Source organism: Dipodomys merriami, unplaced genomic scaffold (assembly GCF_024711535.1).
Source record: "Dipodomys merriami isolate MVZ:Mamm:240054 unplaced genomic scaffold, mDipMer1.0.p SCAF_1, whole genome shotgun sequence".
Lineage (NCBI taxonomy): Eukaryota > Metazoa > Chordata > Mammalia > Rodentia > Heteromyidae > Dipodomys > Dipodomys merriami.
In genome coordinates this window covers 13,613,763-13,632,874 of record NW_027202270.1, presented here as the reverse complement: position 1 = coordinate 13,632,874, position 19,112 = coordinate 13,613,763, and the positions used below count along the sequence as shown (strand labels likewise).

Here is a 19,112-nt window from a genome sequence, read left to right as displayed (position 1 = left end):
TCTATTCTTTAAAGCGTGGGTAGAAAGATCCTGTGAAACCTTCAAGGTCTAGAGCTTTTTATGTGTATGGGTTTTCTCAGGGCTCCATGAAACACGAAGTCTGCCACATCCTAGGCAATCTACCTACCTCTGGGCTTTCCCCTCAATCCCAACCCCAGTGCTGATATGTTTTGTTGTTTTTTTTTCCCCCTGTGCCAGTCCTTGGACTCAGACCTCGAGTGCCATCCCTTTTAGCTCAAGGCACTTGAGTAACAACTCCACTTCTAGCTTTTACTGAGACATTTATTGGAGATCAGTCTTTCCTGCCAAGGCTGGCTTCAAGCTGTATCCTCAGATCGCAATCTCCAAGTAGCTAGGATCACAGGCACAAGCCACCAGCGCCTGGTTCCCTGATGCTTTTTAATGGACAATTCTAACCTCTTCTCCAGCTCTTCTATGATAATTAATCTTATTATTATGGTTCATTTCAGTAGGTTGTATTTTCTTTTAAAATATACTTCATTTGCATTTTCACATTTATTTTCACTTTGCATGTCTCTATCAACTTGAATTTTCTTCATATTTGACTGTGTATTTTGCATCTCCTGACATCAAATCCAGGGCTTCACACACACACTATGTAATTTATCTACCACTGATCAACACTCCCATAATATTTTTAAAAAATTTTTTTGTTTTCTTTTGTGTGTGTCAGTCCTGGGGCTTGAACTTGTGGCCTGGCACTGTCTTTTGCTCAAGGCTAGTGCTCTACCACTTGAGCCACAGCTCCACTTCTGACTTTCTCTGAGTAGGTTGTTAAGAGGTAAGAGTCTCACAGACTTTCCTGCCTGGGTTGGCTTTGAACTGTGATCCTCATATCTCAGCCTCCTAAGAAGCTAAGATTATAGGCATGAACCACCAGTTCCCAGACCTAAAATATTTTTAACTTTGCGCTCTTATGTTTCTCTTTTCCTTTTGTTCTTTCGTCATTTAATTAGATAATGGTTTGTCCATTTTGTTGGGTTTGTTTTCAAATAGCTTTATTGGCTTTACTGTGGGTTTTTTCATTTTATTGTTTCTTGTCTAAGTGAACAGTTTATGCTTTCATTGGTTTTAAGATATCTACTGGCAGCTTCTGAAATGACTCCCAACAATCCTATAGTTCTTATCTCATCCCTTTTCACTTTGGGTGTGTGTTGAATCCAGTGATTTGTTTCAAAGAAGTACAGTAGATACAAAATAAAACAAAAGTATTTGGGATATTACAACAACCTCCAAACCTCCAAAGCAAAAGCCTCCTAACTTTACCTTCTTGGGTCTCCCTCTTTGTCTCTCCATCGTCTTGTTTGCTTGCTTCGATGAAAGGATGCTGTCCTATGAGGGGACCATGTGGCTAGGAAGAGAGGCAGCTTCTGACCATCAGTTCCCATGAAACAGAAATGTGTCAGTGACGCCATTGATCTGTGGAGCTGGCCCAGCTCCAGCTGAGCCTGGATGTGGCTCTAGCCATCATCATCACGTAAATTACAACCTTCTGAGAAACCTAGAGCTGGAGACTCTAGCTAAAATGTGCCAGGATTGCTAGCCCACTGAAACTACTGGATAATGAATCAAAATTTCAGTCACTCTTTATGGGTAAATTGTTACACAGCATCAGAAAACCAATACAGAGCCCAAACTCTGAATATATTTATTTTGATCCAGGAAACACTGCCCATTTGAATACAGAAAGGACTAATTATAATCTAAAGGGGGTCTGTTTTGTAGAGAAAAAGAAATTTAAAGTTCAAATACAGTATCCAATTGATATCAAAACTTTTCATTTAAAACTGAAGCATATTTTTAAACACCATCTTCTTTTAGTTCCCTCAGTTTAATCTATTAAAGAGATGCCCTCTGCTTCCTGAAATAATATACCATTAGTGTCTCCTGCTTAAAAAAAAAAAGCATCTGTAGGACATTTAGAATGTGCCAAATTAGAGAAAGATTGCCTAATAAAATCAGGCAGATTACAGATTAACATGGATGAACATTTTATAACATTTTAAAGCAACAGTTGTTTATTTCCATATCCTAATAGAGACTACTGGTAATCCATACTTTACCCTCTCATCCTCCATCTCCTAAAATCTATCCTCATTTTCTTTTTTCTTTTTTGATCAGTTGTGGGGCTTGAACTCTGGGCCTGGGCACTGTCCCTGTGCTCTTCAGCTTGAGGTTAGCACTCTACCACTTGAGCCAAAGCACCACTTCCAGTTTTCAAGTGGTTTATTGGAGGTAAGAGTCTCACAGACTTTCCTGTCCAGGCTGGCTTTGAACCGCGATCCTCAGATCTCAGCCTCCTGAGTAGCTAGTATTACAGGCGGGAATCACCTGCGCCCAGCTCTATCCTCCTTTTCTTCTTCCATAATGATATAGTTTGAGCTGAATGCAGAATGTCCAGCTAAAAGACAATAAATCCATACCCTCTCTTGAGAACAGAAAGACCACGTTTTTACTGATAGCACAACAGTGGAAGCCATGTGTAAACACAGCTACCTATGTTTGCTATCATTGTCATCTCCTTTTCAGGCATGGATTCCAGGTGTGCCCAGAATTCAGCCTCACTTATGTAGAAAAGGACAAGGACTAAGGACTGGGACCCAGGGTATGGTGAGGCAAAAAGATGAATTTAAGTTACTGAGTTGAATCTTGGAGAAGAAATTCTTACCAACCTCAACTTATTGCTCACCTGGGAACCGTCATAACGAAGAGAAATGAAAATGAATTCCAAGAAGTGGAAGTAAGAGGTGTTTTTTTAAATATATACATATAATATTATTTGTGGTTTTCTTTCTTTCTTCCTTCCTTCCTTCGTTCCTTCGTTCCTTCCTTCCCTCCTTCCTTCCTTCCTTCCTTTTTCTTTTTCTTCTTTCCTTTTTACTTCGGTTTATTTCCATCTGTCACTGTTTTTGATTTCTGTACCCTTGTCTTGTATATAAGTTTATCTGATTTGGGGAGCACAGAAATGGTGGGACAAAAGGTAAATTAATTCAGCAGTGAAACCCACTAGACACTATGTTGGAAATGAAATATACAACTTTGGGGTGGGGGAGAGAATTTTGGAGGAGAAAAACTGGGAAAGACTGAAGGTGTGGATGACATTGTTCATTAGCTGACTCATGTAACTGTAACCCCTTTGTATACCACTTTTACAATAGAATTTTTTTTTGTGGTCGGTCATGGGGCTTGAACTCTGGCTTGGGCACTGTCCCTCAGCTCTTCAGCGCTCAAGGCGAGTGCTCTACCACTTGAGCTACAGCACCACTTCCTAGAAATTTTTTTAATAAAGAGAAATAAGTATGTTCTCAGAACCATTATATTTGGGGGTCTTTTGTTATAGTAACTGAACCTTTACCTTAACATATACATCTGATCATTGGCTGATTTGAAATGTCATTGTAGCCAAGTATGTGGGTGCATGTCTGCAATCTCATCATTGGGAAGTGGAGACAGGAAGATCCCAAATTTAAGGCCTGATTGAGCTACATGGTGAGATTTTGTGCCAAAAATAGAGTAAAATGCCATTGAATAATAATTATGCATGCATGATTGAGCAAAGTACAAAACACTGAGTTTATGCCCTATAAAAGGGAGGGGAAATCTATTTCCTTCAGCCTGTATTAGTGCTAAGTCAGCAAAGAACTAAAGCTAGGCATGGTTGTTATACATCTGTGATCCTAGCATTAGGAGGCAGAGATCAAAAGGTTTAAGGTTCAAGGCCAGCCCCAGGCAAAAAGTTAGTGAGATTCCTCAGGCCTCAATAAAATAAGCCTATCGTCCGAGAGTGGGAGAACAGAGGTTCCAAGCTAGCCCAGGCACAAAAGCCCAAGAGACCTCATCTCCAATAGGTAAGATGTGCTGTGTGTGCCTGTGATACCAGCAAACTAAGCAAAGGCTAAAGCAGGCAGATCACAGTCCAGGTGCCCAGCCAAGTGGAAAGGAAGATCCTATCCTCAAAATAACCAGCAAAAAAAAAAAAAAAAAAAATGGTTTGAGGTCCAGCTCAGAGGTTCTTAACAGTCTAACAAGCGAGAGGCCACGGTTTCAAAAGCCAATACTGCCAAAAAAAAAAAAAAAAAAAAAAAGTTCAGTGGTAAATTCTCAGGGTTTCCCACCACACGCTATATTGCTATCACCACCCGACAGGTGCCTCGGCCAGCTTCTCCAAAGATTATTTCACAAGAGCCTTAGAAGAAATAAGTGAGATTGTTGCCTCATCACAGAAAGAGAATAAGGCACACAGTTGGTTTATCTCAGGGGACATCATGAGTCACGGAATGCTGTGACAGAGATGTAAAAAAAAACCCAGACCATAAACCCTGTGCCTGGAAATCCAAGTCTAGGGTTACCTCTGCTAAGTGTGTGCTTTATTCCATCTCTTTCCTTTATTGGGAGAAAGACAAGGCGAAGGCCTGGATTTGGGAGACAGGCAATGCACGGGCCCCAATGGGAGAACATCATTTCTTTTAACACATAAAACAAGTTTGGAATTGCTATTAAGCCCAGCTTTTAAAACTGAATCACAGGGTTGGGTTTCAGGGCCTATAAATGACCGCTGGGGCACTGGGGGGAAGAGGCTGTTGCCGCCTGAGTGAGACCGGGCTGGGGTGACAGTAGCCCTGTGCCTCTTCTTAGGAAAGGGAAATGTGTCTTCCAAGGGACCTTTACCCTCTCGGCCACTGTGACCTTGATGGAGCTAGGAAGCAAGGGCAGCGGAGCACAGGGCACAGGGGAAGAACGAACAGGTCGTCCTTAGAGCTTCAGCCCCCAACCCCCCGGATCTTATCAAGGACCACTGAATAAACCCGGCGGTGACCAGGCAGTTGTCACGATCGTTTGTGCCACCAAATAGTAGGCTTTGCACCAGAGCCTGCTGCTCACTCAAGACCAGGGCGCGCACGGGACCGGGACCGGACTTTGGTCCCAGGTGGGTCCTGTTTCACCGCGGCCACCTGCTCCCCGGGGAGGTGCAGGGGCGGTCCTCAGGATCTGAGACCCGGGAGAGCGCTGGGGAGGGGGAGGGGGAAGGAGTAGGCTGGGGTGCCTGGTCCTCTCCCCAGTTTCGGCGCCGTGTTGTTGGGGGGGATGCTTTGCGCTCTCCCCAGTGTGTTCTCTGAGAGGTGTAGCGAAAGAATCAGGAGACCGTGGCCAGTGTCGTCACGTCCCCCAAGCGGGGCGCTGCAGCCCTCGCCCCTGAATGTGACAGCACCCCCCTCCCCCCGCGGTCGGATTCGGGGCCCACTTTGAATTCCCTGGATTCTTGAGCAAGAGGAAATTCTGCACCCCGGTGAACTTGGAGAGAACTGGGGATAGCCCCTCATCACCGCGGGGCGCGCGGGGAGCCAGTCTCGCCGGAAGCCCGCGCGGGGCGGCGGCGCCGGCGGAGGGGCTCGGGCAGGTGCACCCGCGAGCTCGAGCTCCGCCCTCGCCGGCCCGGGAGGGAGAGGGGCGCCGTGGGGCGGGGGTGGGGGGCCTGTACCCCACCCACTGTCGAGCCGTGCCTGGGCCAGGCGGGCGGCACGCCGCGGGCGCCCGCGTGGATGCGGAGGGGTGGGGTGGACCCGGGGCTCCGGGGCGTGGCGGGCGGGCGGGCGCTAGGACCCGGGCGGCGCACCTGTTGGCTGGCGCGGGGCCCCGCCCGCGCTCCCGGGGCGCCGGGTTGGGGTGCGCGGCGGCGGCGGCGGCGGCGTGGCGGGCCGAGGGCACCGAGCGCGGTCACCATGGCCGAGCTGCTGCGGAACCTGCGCGACTCCCAGCTCGTGGCGCGCTTCCAGCGCCGCTGCGGGCTCTTCCCGGCGCCCGAGGACGGGCCCCGCGGGAAGGCTGCGGGCCCCGCGGAGGGCGCGTCCGGACAGCACCCCGCCGCGCTCCGCGGCCGGGGCGGCGGGGCCCCGCAGGTAACCGCGGGCAGGTGTGCGCCGGGGCGGGGGGGGGGGGTGGCTGATCAGCAGGGCTCCGCCACCGGACGGGCCCGGCCCGGAGGGCATCACCGCCGGGCACCGGGCTCCCGCCGCGGAGGTGGCGACGGAGGGGGTCGGGATGCGGGGGAGGGGAGGGAAACGGGTTCCGACGCCCCCCCCCATTAGGTCTCCTTCCCACCCCAGTCCACCCAGAGCCTTTGGGTGCAGCCCGGGTGGACTGTGAATTACCGTCCTGGATGAGCCCCGGTGCGCCCCGCGTTCTCCCGGTCCTTCGCCGGTGAGGGTTACGTAACGGGCCGGGCGCGGGGCGTCCTCGACTCTCCCCTGGGGGACGCGCGGGGCGCAGCCCGTTCCCCCGGCCCGCGCAACTCCACGGCGACTGATCGCTCCTAAAGAGATGTCCAATCTCCGCCACCCGCCCCCCCGGTGATGGAGTCCTAACAGCACCCCGATCTCGCCCTCCCGCAGAGTCTTGGGGTCCCTCCTGCCCATTCACCGGACTCGGGGTGCGCTCTTCCAGGCGTCCAGACCGAGTGACACAACCCACTGCGGCTTTGGGGGCGGGGTGGGGGTGGGGAGGCCGGCGTGTGCCCGCGTTGCCGCAGTGCCCGAGGACTCCCCGGGGGGAGACCGGGACCAGACGCGCTGCGGATGCCGGCCGGGGATGCTGGGCGGCCGGCCCTGGGCGCTGGCCCAAGACGCAAGACGCGCATGCAGATCAGAACAGAAGTAAAGCACCCAGAGTGGGGACTGCTCTGCCCCCCAACCCCCGCCCCACCCCCGTTCACACTGCATCTTCTTATTCCTAGAAGCTTCTGGTGGCACTTCCTTATCTATCGATGTTTATTTAGGTTTAGCGAGGGATTAGGAAAAAGCTGGGTCTCCTGTGGCTAGAGTATTACACTCCCGGCTAGAATACACCCGAGAGGGGAGAGGGGAGTTTGTGGATCACATTTCAGAGAAAACTTCCTGTGTGATGTTGTTGTCTCCTTTCATGATTCCTTTTCGATGCCACGTGACCAGCTAGGAACTTTACCACGAGTTGGAGACGCTCCTGTCTTTCCTCTTGTCCCCCAAAGGAGACAAAGTTGAAGAATAAGAGTCCATCCGCTGGGGAGGCAGTGGGTCATTTTTTGTACACACACACACACACACACACGCGGTTTCTGTTTTTCTCTTCGTGGGTCATTTTTTGTACACACACACACACACACACACACACACACACACACGCGGCTTCTGTTTTTCTCTTCTCAAGCCTGTAGCCTCTTATTCAGGAGGACAAGAAAGAGCAAACATTTCTACAACTGCTTTTCAAAGTGGTTTATACATCACCTGTGGTAACAGAACCTCAAATTCAGCAGAAAGATCCTGTTCCTCCCTGAAAGCAAGCTAAGCAGGCTTCTTGCCCAGGTATCTTCTTGCTGCTTGAAGTATCTAGGTACAGAGGCTGGTGTGCCTCAGTTCCCATCTAACACAGAACATTACTCATTACATCTCTTGATGAAGAACAAGAGAGCTAAAAATTCAAAATAAAAAATAATGTATGTAATAATAGAAAAAATAACTCAAGGGCATTTGATAAGGGAGAGGTTCATGAACTTTTTACAGGTGGGTTGATTTCTAATGACCCCTCACACCCTGCAGCTTTCAAAGGTCAGCTCCTAGAGAGGGACCTTCACAGCCAGTGTCTCTTTACTTCCTGTGTTTTTCCTTGCAGTATTTATCACACTGTGTAAATATGACTGTGCGCCCTTGGCTATCCACTCTGGTAGATGTAAGTTCTAAGAATGCAGGAATTTCACTCTCCTCATAGCTTTCTTCCCATGGCTTGGCATATAGTCAGTGCTCAGTGAATTTTGTGAATATTCGAGTGTGAATTGCAAGAGAAAAATCAATGGATTTAAAAATTTAAACAGTGACTACTGACTGAAAAACATCCCATAGCCTAGAAGGCAGCTGAAGCACATTAAATTAAGAGCCTCCACACCAGAGAGAAATTGTTTCCCTCATTGGAGTAACCTTAGATCTCAACAAATCTAATTCAGCTTTCTCTTTCCACTTTAATCTTTAATACTGGACAAGTGCGGAAATGATGGACTCCACATATTGCAGCACCACACACTTTCAGCTTAAAGATTAACTATATCTTTTACAAACCAGGGCTGGGCTGGGCTTGTATAAGCCTGTTATTGAATGAGTGGTCTGGATTTGGGAGAATTCCCAGGAGATCTGAGTTGGGGGGGAGGGGTAGTGGTGGTTAAGTGACTTGTTGGGGGAGCTCCCAGATAACTGCGTATATAGTTAAGGGAAGCCAGATCTTTGAACTTCACATTATAAATTTTTTATTATTGAGCATCTTCTAAAGAAAACTTTCAGGGCCTTACTGGATCTGACTTACTGAGAGGGTGTAAGATGTATGACTTGGCTTGGCAGGTTGATTAATGGGCAGAACGGGGAAATATTGCTTGTAGCTAGCAAGGTAACCAGTTTTCTGGATTAGCATTCCTTGTAATCCCTGGAAATTATGCTCTCTGAGCTCTGATACATAAGGGTCTTTGAATAGGGTGAGGGACACAAAGTCCCTAACAAAATTATGTTTATTTGTCCTGGGATCAAGCCAACCTTGGATACAATGGTATTTTGATTTCTATTATCTTGGCTTACCCAGCACAGCACAGTTGCATTGTCTTTTCCATTACATTAGACTAGAGATGGTCTTTCCAAATATCACTGTAGTCAATGAATACATTTTGAAAACTACTCACCCATGCTTCTGAAGTTCAGTTGGGGAGCAGACCAGAAATAAGTTGTCTTTAGAAGTCTTTGAAGTTCTCAAGTCTCTCTTGAAATACTTGTAAAAACCTATTTATACATAAATATTTGTAGTCTGTTGATCTATAAAACTCTACCTTTGGATGTGCTGGTTTGCAAAAGAGGACAAATAATTCATCCTGGTATTCAGGAGACTGACATCTGTCCCTAGCTATCTATCACTTCTCTAGGCCTCTTTTCTTCCATCTGCAAAATGGGTATAGTAGACTAACAGTAGCTATAGTAAACTTGTTTCAAGGAACTTTTAAAGCAAGACAAAGCAATGTTCAGGTCGGAGCCCAGAGGAATCCAGCATACAGGTGAGCAGCCCTCATTTCCTGTCTCTTCTGAGACCCTGATCGTGTGCTCAGTATAAGGGTAGTGGCTCTGGAGCATGGTCACAGCTGTTGTGATATTTTGACTTGGTCATAACTAAACCAACAACTCAAAACTTCAAATTTTGATTATTCTTAGTGCGATGTTCAGGTTTGAGAGAGTAAATAAGCCAACTCTAAAGCGTGCATTTGATCATTTTTTTCTAGTTATAGACATCATCATTACTCAGAGGAGGAAACGGGAAAGCACAAAGAAAAAAAGTTTAGCCAATGCCTGTGTATCACTGCCAAAAGGTATTCATTCAGTAATTTTTCAAAACTTTGAATACATTTTTATAGTGCTGGGAATTGAAACCAAGGCCTCAAGCCTGCTAGGCAGGTACCCTACCACAGAGCCACATCCCCAACTCTCAAACATGATGTTGAATGGCTCCTGTAACTCCACCATATGGATATACTATAATTTAGTCATATTGTTGATGGCTTTGTTACCAATCTTTGCCTTATAAATAATAACATCTTTCTACAAGTGCCTTTCCACACATCTTTGGTAATGTCTGAATTAACACTTACATATAGGCAACTGTTGAGTGAAGAGTTAGTTTAAGTGGTGATTAGGAAGGTCCCTGGAGCCAGGGTGTACCAGGACAAGTGTTGGTCACACACCTTCCCACACCCTGTTACATATTCATGCTTTCTTCACGCTGAAGAAATGATGCCACTTCTGCTTGATTCTCATTTTGGCTTCCTTCTTTTGCAGTCAAGTACTGGGTTAGATCCGTAGCACTACAAGAAAAAAATAGTACTTTGTGGAGAAAGATAACCATAGGCCAGGAAGGAGGCATGGTGGAAATATATCTCAAACTCACGTTCCATGTGTCTTCCCTCTTCTGTCTTACCTGTGCTCTCTTTGGGCCAACTTCTACAAAAGCTAGAAGTTGGGCACTGCGCTGATGCAGCCTCTAAAGTCAAGCCTCTCGAGGTGGGTGGAGGGGTGACCTGGAAAGGGGAATGGAGAATTTATTTATTTATTGTTGGTTGTGGGGCCTGAACTCTGGGCCTGGGCGCTGGTCCCTCAGCTCTTTAGCTGAAGGCTAGCACTCTACCACCTGAGCCACAGCGCCACTTTAGGCTTTTGCTACTTAAGTGGTGCTGAGGAATCGAACCCAGGGCCTCATGCGTGCAAGGCAAGCATTCTACCACTGAGCCACCTTCCCAGTCCTAGAATGGAGAATTTTCAGCACAGGTTGTATAAATAATTGTGGCAACTGAGGCTGAAGAGTTGGGCTACAACCAACAGCTGTATGCGGGCCAAGCCTTCACGTGGCTTCCTGTAGAATTTAAGTTCCACTCCCTTGACAGTGGGATGGCAATCTGTTCCATTGTCAATCACAATTAGCAACTTAGAGCACTGTGTTAAGAAAAAAAACTCAAGTGTCTGGTGGGGAGAGGGCAGGGACGCATGGATTGGTAGTGGAACTGATGATGATACCTGTGCAGAAAAGTCTTTAAGAGATAGAGATATTACATTCTACCAGCAGCAAATGCAGGACTGACATAAAACCACATCTTCACGTCTGCTTCAGGTTCTTCATTGAGTGTCTTTCTCACACAAAGGTGACTTAGGAAGAAAGCTACCACAAACAGCTTCCTAAGTCAGAGGTCACATGGTGTGAATCATGAGCTCTCATCATTATTAAGAATTAATAATGCTTGGATCAAGAATTAATCACTGAGCCAAAGGCAATCTTAGACAAGTTGGGCAGCAACTCAGGGAATGGCCCAGCAGGAGTTCCATCCATCTGGAATCTGACTAACAGAGCCAATCAAATGGCTCACAGAGAGTCAGAAGTCAAAGCTGGGCACTGGTGGCTCATGCCTATAATCTTAGCTACTTAGGAAGTGGAAGTCTGAGGACCACAGTTTGAAGCCAGCCTGGGTAGGAATATCCATGAGACTCTTATCTCCAATTAACCATCAAAAAGCCAGATGTGAGCCAGGCAGTAATGGCTCATGCTAGCTACTCATGAGGCTGAGATAGAAGGATTGTGAACGCAAAGCCAGTCTATACAGGGATATTTGTGAAACTCTTATTTCTTTTTTTTTTTTTTTTTTGGGTCCGGTCGTGGGGCCTGAACTCTGGGCCTGAGTGCTGTCCCTCAGCTCTTCAGCTCAAGGCTAGTGCTCTACCACTTGAGCTATAACGCCACTTCCGTTTTTTTTCTTTTTGCTTATGTGGTGCTGAGGAATCAAACCCAGGGCCTCAGGCATGCAAGGCAAGCGCTCTACCACTGAGCCACCTTCCCAGCCCGAAACTCTTATTTCTAATTAACCATCAAAACACCAGAAGTAGAGCTGTGGCTCAAAATGAGAGTGCTAACCTTAAGGAAAAAGGCTCAGGGACAGTGCCTAGGCCCTGAGTTCAAGCCCCATGACTGACCAAAAACAAACAAACAAAAAACCAAATGTAGAGCTATAGTTCAGTGGTAGAGTACTAGCCTTGAGCAAAAAAAACTAGGAGCTATATCAGGCTCTGAGTTCAAGCCCAGTACCAACACACACACACACACACACACACACACACACACACACACACACACACACACACACACGAGCAAAATTTAACAGACTCAAGGACATAATACATAAAAGGTAGATGGCTAAAGGACCTCAGGAGGAAGAAAGAAGCTATTAAACGAAAGCTGAGGCAGAGAAAGCAATAGAAATGCAGGGAAGGTAATGATGGGAGAAACAAGGGAAAAGTCTTAGTGTAGAAAGGACCTGAGCATAAACTATTGGAATTGCTGGTTTAGGACCAAATACTTCATGGAACTTTCTGGAAAGGAAACTGGGCAGGTGGCTGCCGGCAAGAAGTCTTTAAGGGTCTCCTTGTACAACCAGCATGTGCTGGCCCCTGCCATGTTGAAGAACTTGCCCATAACAGTAATTAGAACATTATATCCATCATTTTCCTTGAGCTCTGAATGGAGGAGGTAGAGGAGAGACCTAACATATTCCTGGAACATAGCAGGTACTTGAATCTACTTATTGAGGTGAAGCATGAAGGGTAAGATCAACTGATCCTTTGCCAGCAAACTACAGGACATTTGAGACTATCCTTGTAACTGGTTGTGAATCAATAATATTACAAGTAACTTTTTAAAGTCAGTACTAGAGCAGTTGGTTCAGCCATCTTCGTCACAGCGCCCACTGCAGGCCATCGGGGCACTCTGCAGGGAACAGGGAGTTGCATGTCCCTAGAGGATCTGCTCTGCCTCTCCCTTCCTCCCTGTCCTGTGCTCTCTGCCCAGCTGGCATGCAGTGAAGTGTCCAAAGAGAAGCATCCATTTGTCCTGAACATGGGCTCTTGGTTTATAGCTTTAGGGATTATTGTGTTTGAAATTATTATTGTTTTGTGTGTGATTCTGGGAAGTAACTTCCAATTGGCGGTGTTAAGTAAAGCAAATTCATATGCTGTATTTTCAATCTCCTGTCCCATTGTCTGTTTTCCCTTCGATTACAGACAGGCTCAAAATCATTCATCGTTTTGCTCATAACAGGTTTCCATGCATATAGCCCTGAAGTCTAACGAAATCTCTTGTTATTTTTTTTGTTCCAGCAGTATCAGGAATTGAACTCAGAGCCTCACATTGTCACTTGGCTTTTCCCACTTAAGGCTGTCCCTCTACCACTTGAGCCACAGTTCTACTTCTGGCTTTTTGCTGGTAAACTGAAAAGTCTCACAAACATGTTTGTCCAGGCTAGCTTCAAATCATGATCCTCAGATCTGAGCCTCCTGAGAATTACGGGTGTGAGCAGAGCCCCACTAACCAGGAAGCTGCCTCTGAGCTCTTTTGCTCGACTAGTGCTCTACCATTTTGAGCCACAGCTCCACTTCTGGTTTTTGAGTGGTTAATTGGAGATAATATTCTCATAGGGACTCTTTTGCCCAGGCTGGCTTCAAACTACAATCTTCAGATCTCAGACTTCTGAGTAGCTAGGATTACAGGCATGAGCCACTGGAACCTGGCTTCTAACTTGTAATTTTAAATGAACTATGCTCATTGGTGTAACACTAGGGCAAAGCAAACCTATATCTGATGCTAGACACTCTCTGTTGGTTTTATTTCACTTTAATTTACACCAAACCAGCTAAAGCCTCAAAGCAGGAACAAGACCCAGAAAGTAGAAGGGCCCTCAGATCTCAGATCTCAGATCTCAGGTGGCTCTTTCAAGAGGTGCTGGGGTCTCATGCCTGTAATCCTAGCTACTCAGAGTCTGAGATCTGAGGATTGTGGTTCAAAACCAGCCCAGGCAGAAAAGTACTGATGAGACTCTTAGCTCCAATTAATCACTCAAAAACCTGAAGTGGTGCTATCGCTCAAGTGGTAGAGCACTAGCTTGAGCACAGAGAGGCTCAGGGACAGTGCCTAGGCCCTGAGTTCAAGTCCCATAAATGACCAAAAAAAAGAAAAGAAAGAAAAGAAAGAAAAGAAAGGAAGGAAGGAAGGAAAGAAGGAAGGAAGGAAGGAAGGAAGGAAGGAAGGAAGGAAGGAAGGAAGGAAAGAAGGAAGGAAGGAAGGAAGATTACAAGTAAGAAAAAGAATTCTCTTCTGATCATAAAGGAGAAGCTCTGCTAAATGTAAACTGAATTCCTAGTAGAAAGAGTTAGGCTCTGACATGGAAGCGGACTCCTATTCTAATAGCTACTTGTCTTGAGCCTCAGGTCAGCACAAACATTTGCCATGAACAGTTGTTTAATATTGTTTAATTTATGTTCTCTCACAGGTAGTTTTTTCATTGCCAGAAAGTGTTTATCAAATCCATTGTAAAAGGTTCTCTTTTCAACTATATTCTGTAAAGTGTAAAACAGAACCACAAGGTCTAAAGTCTAGCAGGAGAGTAATGGAAAGTCTACTGCAAATGCCTATGCAGAAATATATCCACCATGTATAGCATTCAACCAGAGGAAAGCCAAATTAAACGTGAAATTTATAATTTGATCCACATTTAAACCTTCATTAAGTACATATTTAAATATGAATTCGTGTGTGTGTGTGTGTGTGTGTGTGTTTGTGTGTGTGTTTGTGTGTGTGTGTGTGTATGTGTATGCTAGTTTAGGGGCTTGAATTCAGAGCCTGGGTACTATCTCTTAGCTTTATTGCTCAAGGTAGGTGTTCTACCACTTGAGCTTACCTCCAGCATTCTGCTAATTAATTGGAGATAAGAGCCTCATAGCCTTTTGGGGGGGGTTGGGTCTGGGCTAGATTTGAACCCTCAATTTTCAGATTTCAGCCTCTTCCACCAATGCCCAGCTTAAGCATATAATTTTTTAAAGGGTCTGAGGTACTGAATTAAGTGTTACTCCTGATTCTCCACAAGAAGAAGCTTCAAAGCCTCTTTTTTTTTTTTTTTTTAAAGTTAAACCATTGTCATTCTATTCAGAAAATTCTCCTAAGAGGGAAGTTTGGACTTTTAGAAAATATAAGGAGGTTTCTAAGATTGTTAACATGGCTCCATAATAGAACTTTACACAATGACCACTGATGATTTTGTGACGGAGTCCCAAATATCCATTGGATGGGTTACAATCCTCACCCAAAGGAAATAGTTATTAAGCCATGTGAAGTGGTCTGGTAACTTCCTGAATGAACTAGAATGGCAACCCCATGTCTTTGCCCAAGCACTCCAGGAGAAACCTTTGTACATCCCCCATACTCTTTCCAAACCACCTCAAGAAATGCCTAGAGCTTAAAATACATAATGCTTTTCTGTCCCAATGGAGTTTTCCTAATGCACTAAAAAAAATTCTGGCTTCAAAAATATCTCTTCTTTTCTTGCCAGAAAAAAGAAAGAAAAGAAAAGAAAAATACATTCCTCAAGAGTTCAGGAACATCTTAAGAAAAGCAGATGTTGGTTGTTATATACCCTTCCCTCCAGCAAATTTTTAGCATATAGTGTTGTTATTGCCTTAAAAGTTGCTTTGGAGCTAGGCCCTGGTGGCTCACACTTGTAATCCTAGCTACTCACGAGGCTGAGATCCGAGGATCACAGTTCAAAGACAGCCCAGGCAGGAAAGTCTGTGAGTCTCTTATCTCCAGTAAACCACTAGAAAACCAAAGTGGCACTGTGGCTTAAACAGTAGATCACTCGCCTTGAGCTGAAGAGTGCAGGGACAGCGCCCAAGCCTCGAGTTCAAGCCCCACGACTGACAAAAAAAAAAAAGTTGCTTTGGAATATCTCTTCTTCTTGCTTCAGGTTGTGGTTGGACCACCGACAGGCTGTCTTGGATATAATTTGCTTTGGTTCTGGTTCCTCCTTTTTTCATGGTACTGATGGGAGCAAAGGGATCCTAAAGTAGAATTCCATCTGGGGGCACCAAACTACCATTTTCAAATGCTCGATCTGGTTCTTAATTAAACAGTATAGGAATTTATACATTTTTATTCTTTTAATTTAATTTTTTATTTTTGTGCAGGTACTGTGACTTGAACTCAGGGCCTCAACCCCCTCATTTGGCTTTTCTGCTCAAGGCTGGCAATCTACCACTTGAGATACAACTCCATTTCTGGCTTTTGGTTGTTTAACTGGAGATATGAATCTAATGGACTTTTGTATCGAGCTGGCTTCAAACCGTGATCCTCAGATCTCACTCTCCTGAGTAGCTAGGATTTTAGGCATCAGCAGTAAAGCCCCTGTGTTGAATTATTTTTTAATTTTATTATCTTTAAGTAGTTGTACAAAGGGGTTGTTTTTAACAAAGCAGTTTATTAATACAATGCATCTTTTTTTCCTTTTTATATTATTTTAGGTAGTTGTACAAAGGAGTTGCCATTTAACAATGAATGAATGAATACAAGGCATCTTGATCAATGTCACCTCTTTCTCCATGCTCACACATTCCCCCAACCCACCTCTGTCCTTCCTTTTCTAAATTTTTTAGGATATACAGTGAGTTATTGACAGTATTCTCCACCCATAAAATATAACTAGCACCTGGTACCAGTGGCTCACACCTGTAATCCTACCTACTCATGAGGCTGAGATCTGAGGATTGCAATTTGAAGCCAGCCCAGGCAGAAAAGTTCCCCATGAGACTCTTCTCAAATTAACCACTCAAAAACTGGAAGTGGAGTCGTTGTTCAAACTTGTACAGTGCTAGCCTTGAGCAAAAAGTGCTCAGGGGTAATGCCCAGACCTGAGTTCAAGCCCCATAACTGACCAAAAAAAAAAAAAAATTACTAGCTACAAACACAAAAAGGTATTTTCCCTTGAACTAGTGAAAATTCTACAGTATATATTTTCCTACTTTCTAAAGAAATTAAAATAACTTGTAGATTCATTTTAATGTAATTTTGTTTGTAGTTATATTAAAACTGTAAGTTAATTAGTACATAATTGACCTCTTTATGATATGAGCTCTTCTTGATTCTGAATATAGCATGTCTTTCCATTTACTTACCTCTATGTAAATGCCTTTCAGTAGAGTTTATTAATTTTTCTCCATAAAGTGCTGCTTCCTAAATACCTTATTTCTGGTAAAACTAAAATAATAGCTTGGATTTGCTTTTGTATTATTTTCTACTGGTGCATAAGAAGGCAATTGGACTTTGTATATTCTCTTGGTGACTTTGTTTTAAAATCTGAGTAAGAGTGCCGGAGAAATCCTCACGACTTTTGTTCCCAATTAACTAGCAAAAAGCTGGATCTAGTAGTCATGGCTCAAGCCATCAGCAAAGAAGGCCAAGAAAGATCTCAGGGCCCTGAGTTCAAATCCCAGTACCAATACACACACACATACACACACAACTTTAATAATTGTAACAAATTGTTACCTCTTATTTCACTGGGCTTGCTTTGAAAAAAATGAAGAAATAAACCTTTGTTTCTTCCTTTCTCAGTCTTACATGTTTTCTTCCCCCCGCCCCCCTGCATTATCACCTAGACAAGGAACTCCAGTAAAGTACTGAGTCCCCATGCTGACAGCAAGCATTCTTGTCTTGCTCGTGACTTTAATATCTCATCACAAAGCATTATATTTTATGTAGGTTTTTTTTCCTTTTTAGAACAGGTCTGCTGAGATATATTTTATTGAATTATGATTGAATTTTACTAAATTCTTTTTTTATCCAGCGAGTGAACCATACATTTTTTTTTTCCTCTCCTTTAATCTTACAAAAAATTTTTAAAAGATGCCCTACTACTGAACCAGGCTTTCATTCCTGGAACACAGTCTTTGTCATTATATAATCAATAGCAATTTTTAGTGCTCTTGGCAGGCATTATAAAAATACAAGCTAGTAGATTTGGGGGGGGGGGATCCAGTCGTGGGGCCTGAACTCTGGGCCTGGGCGCTGTCCCTCAGCTCTTCAGCTCAAGGCTAGCGCTCTACCACTTGTGCCACAGCACCACTTCTGGCTTTTTTTTTTACTATTTGCTTATGTGGTGCTGAGGAATCGAACCCAGGGCCTCATGCGTACAAGGCAAGCGCTCTACCAGTGAGCCACCTTCCCAGCCCCACTAGTAGATTTTTTTATAATAGTATATTTTAAAGGTATCTTTCTTACTGTATTTAGAGTTCATTGGGTTATGTTTTTTCCTAAGTCAGATGTTTTCTGACCACTTAGCTGTGTAAATCATCTTCATGTGTACATGAGTACTGGTCAATAATATTTTTTTTCCAATAACCACTGTCGTATTTATTAATTTGCTTGTTTACCACCTAGGTGTCTCTTCCACAAGAATGTAAGGCACATATCTTGCTGGTTACATAGTTGGTACAACAATAAATGTACTGAATGAATGAATGAATGAATGAATGACTCGATCCATCAAACAACCAATGAATCAATCTTATTTGCATTTGACCACTGTCTAAAGCCCACAATATCTCAATTGCAATAACCAAATTAGGTACAATAGTCAAATAACCTCATGAAGTAGGATAGATAATAGCTTTCTATTTTTCTGCAGCATAAAAATAAAATTAGTGCACAGAAATGGAGGAACAAAGGGTGAACAAAAAGCAGTGGTAAGCCTGGCACCAGTGGTTCACACCTGTAATCCTAGCTATTCAGAAGGCTGAGATCTGAGGATCATGGTTCAAAGCCAGCCCGGCCAGAAAAGTCCATGAGATTCTTATCTCCAATAAACCACTAGAAAACTGTAAATGGTGCTGTGGCTCAAGCTGCAGAGTGTTTGCCTTTAGCTGAAGAGCACAGGGACAGCGCTCAGGCCCAGAGTTCAAGCCCCACACTGACAAAATAAATAAATAAATAAAAAGAACAGAGGGGAAACTGCAAATACATGAAGGCAGGAGCCCGCTCCTCCCTAGATCAATAATATTATTTTAAAAGAATGTTTAGCTTTTTGTATTACTGAAAAGATTGATGAAGGGTCCGTATATAGAAAGGGAGTGACAGTGTTTTTCTTTTCAATTCTTTCCTGCTATTTCGTTTTAATTTGGAGGAATGAACTATGGTTTGTTTTATCTTGCTAAAGATTAATTGATTTAGTGCCAGTACTGGGGCTTGAACTCAGGGCCTGGGCCCTGTCTCTTTTTTTTTTTTTTTTTTTTTTTTTTTTGCTCAAAGCTTGTGCTCTATCATTTAAGCCACACTTGCACTTCTAGTGTTTTGCTAGATAACTGAAGATAAGAATCTCATGCAAGATACTGACAAGGCTGGCTTCAAATCACAATCCTCAGACCTCAGCCTCCTGAGTAGCTAGGATTACAAGCATAAGTGACCAGTGTCCAGCTACTTTGTCTTATTTTAAAGTATTTGTTCTGAGATGTTCAATTCAGGCCATATGTGGCAAGTCTGGTGGTAGTGAGCCCTTTGCAACTGCCCGGGCAGTGGCAGAGCTCTGTGTGTTTTGTGTCTTGTTGGGTCCTTGTGCAGGCAGCATTGTGGGCTAGCAGATGCTTGGCTTCTTAGACTTCAAAGGCTAAACAACACGGCACACCACATAACCTATATCCCTTTGGTGTTCTTACCCGTAAAATTGGAAGAAATAGTCA

The 19,112-nt window shown here is 44.4% G+C and overlaps 1 protein-coding gene across 1 annotated transcript in view; it reads left to right on the top strand.

Moving 5' to 3' along the window:
• Positions 1-5,726: 5,726 nt before the first annotated feature.
• Sgpp2 (sphingosine-1-phosphate phosphatase 2) overlaps positions 5,727-19,112 on the top strand; it is an 89,671-nt gene continuing 76,285 nt past the window's right edge. Inside the window, exon 1 of the mRNA XM_070016102.1 lies at positions 5,727-5,918. Within this exon, the coding sequence (XP_069872203.1) occupies positions 5,742-5,918 (177 nt within the window). The 5' untranslated portion in view covers positions 5,727-5,741. The remainder of the gene's footprint in view (positions 5,919-19,112) is intronic.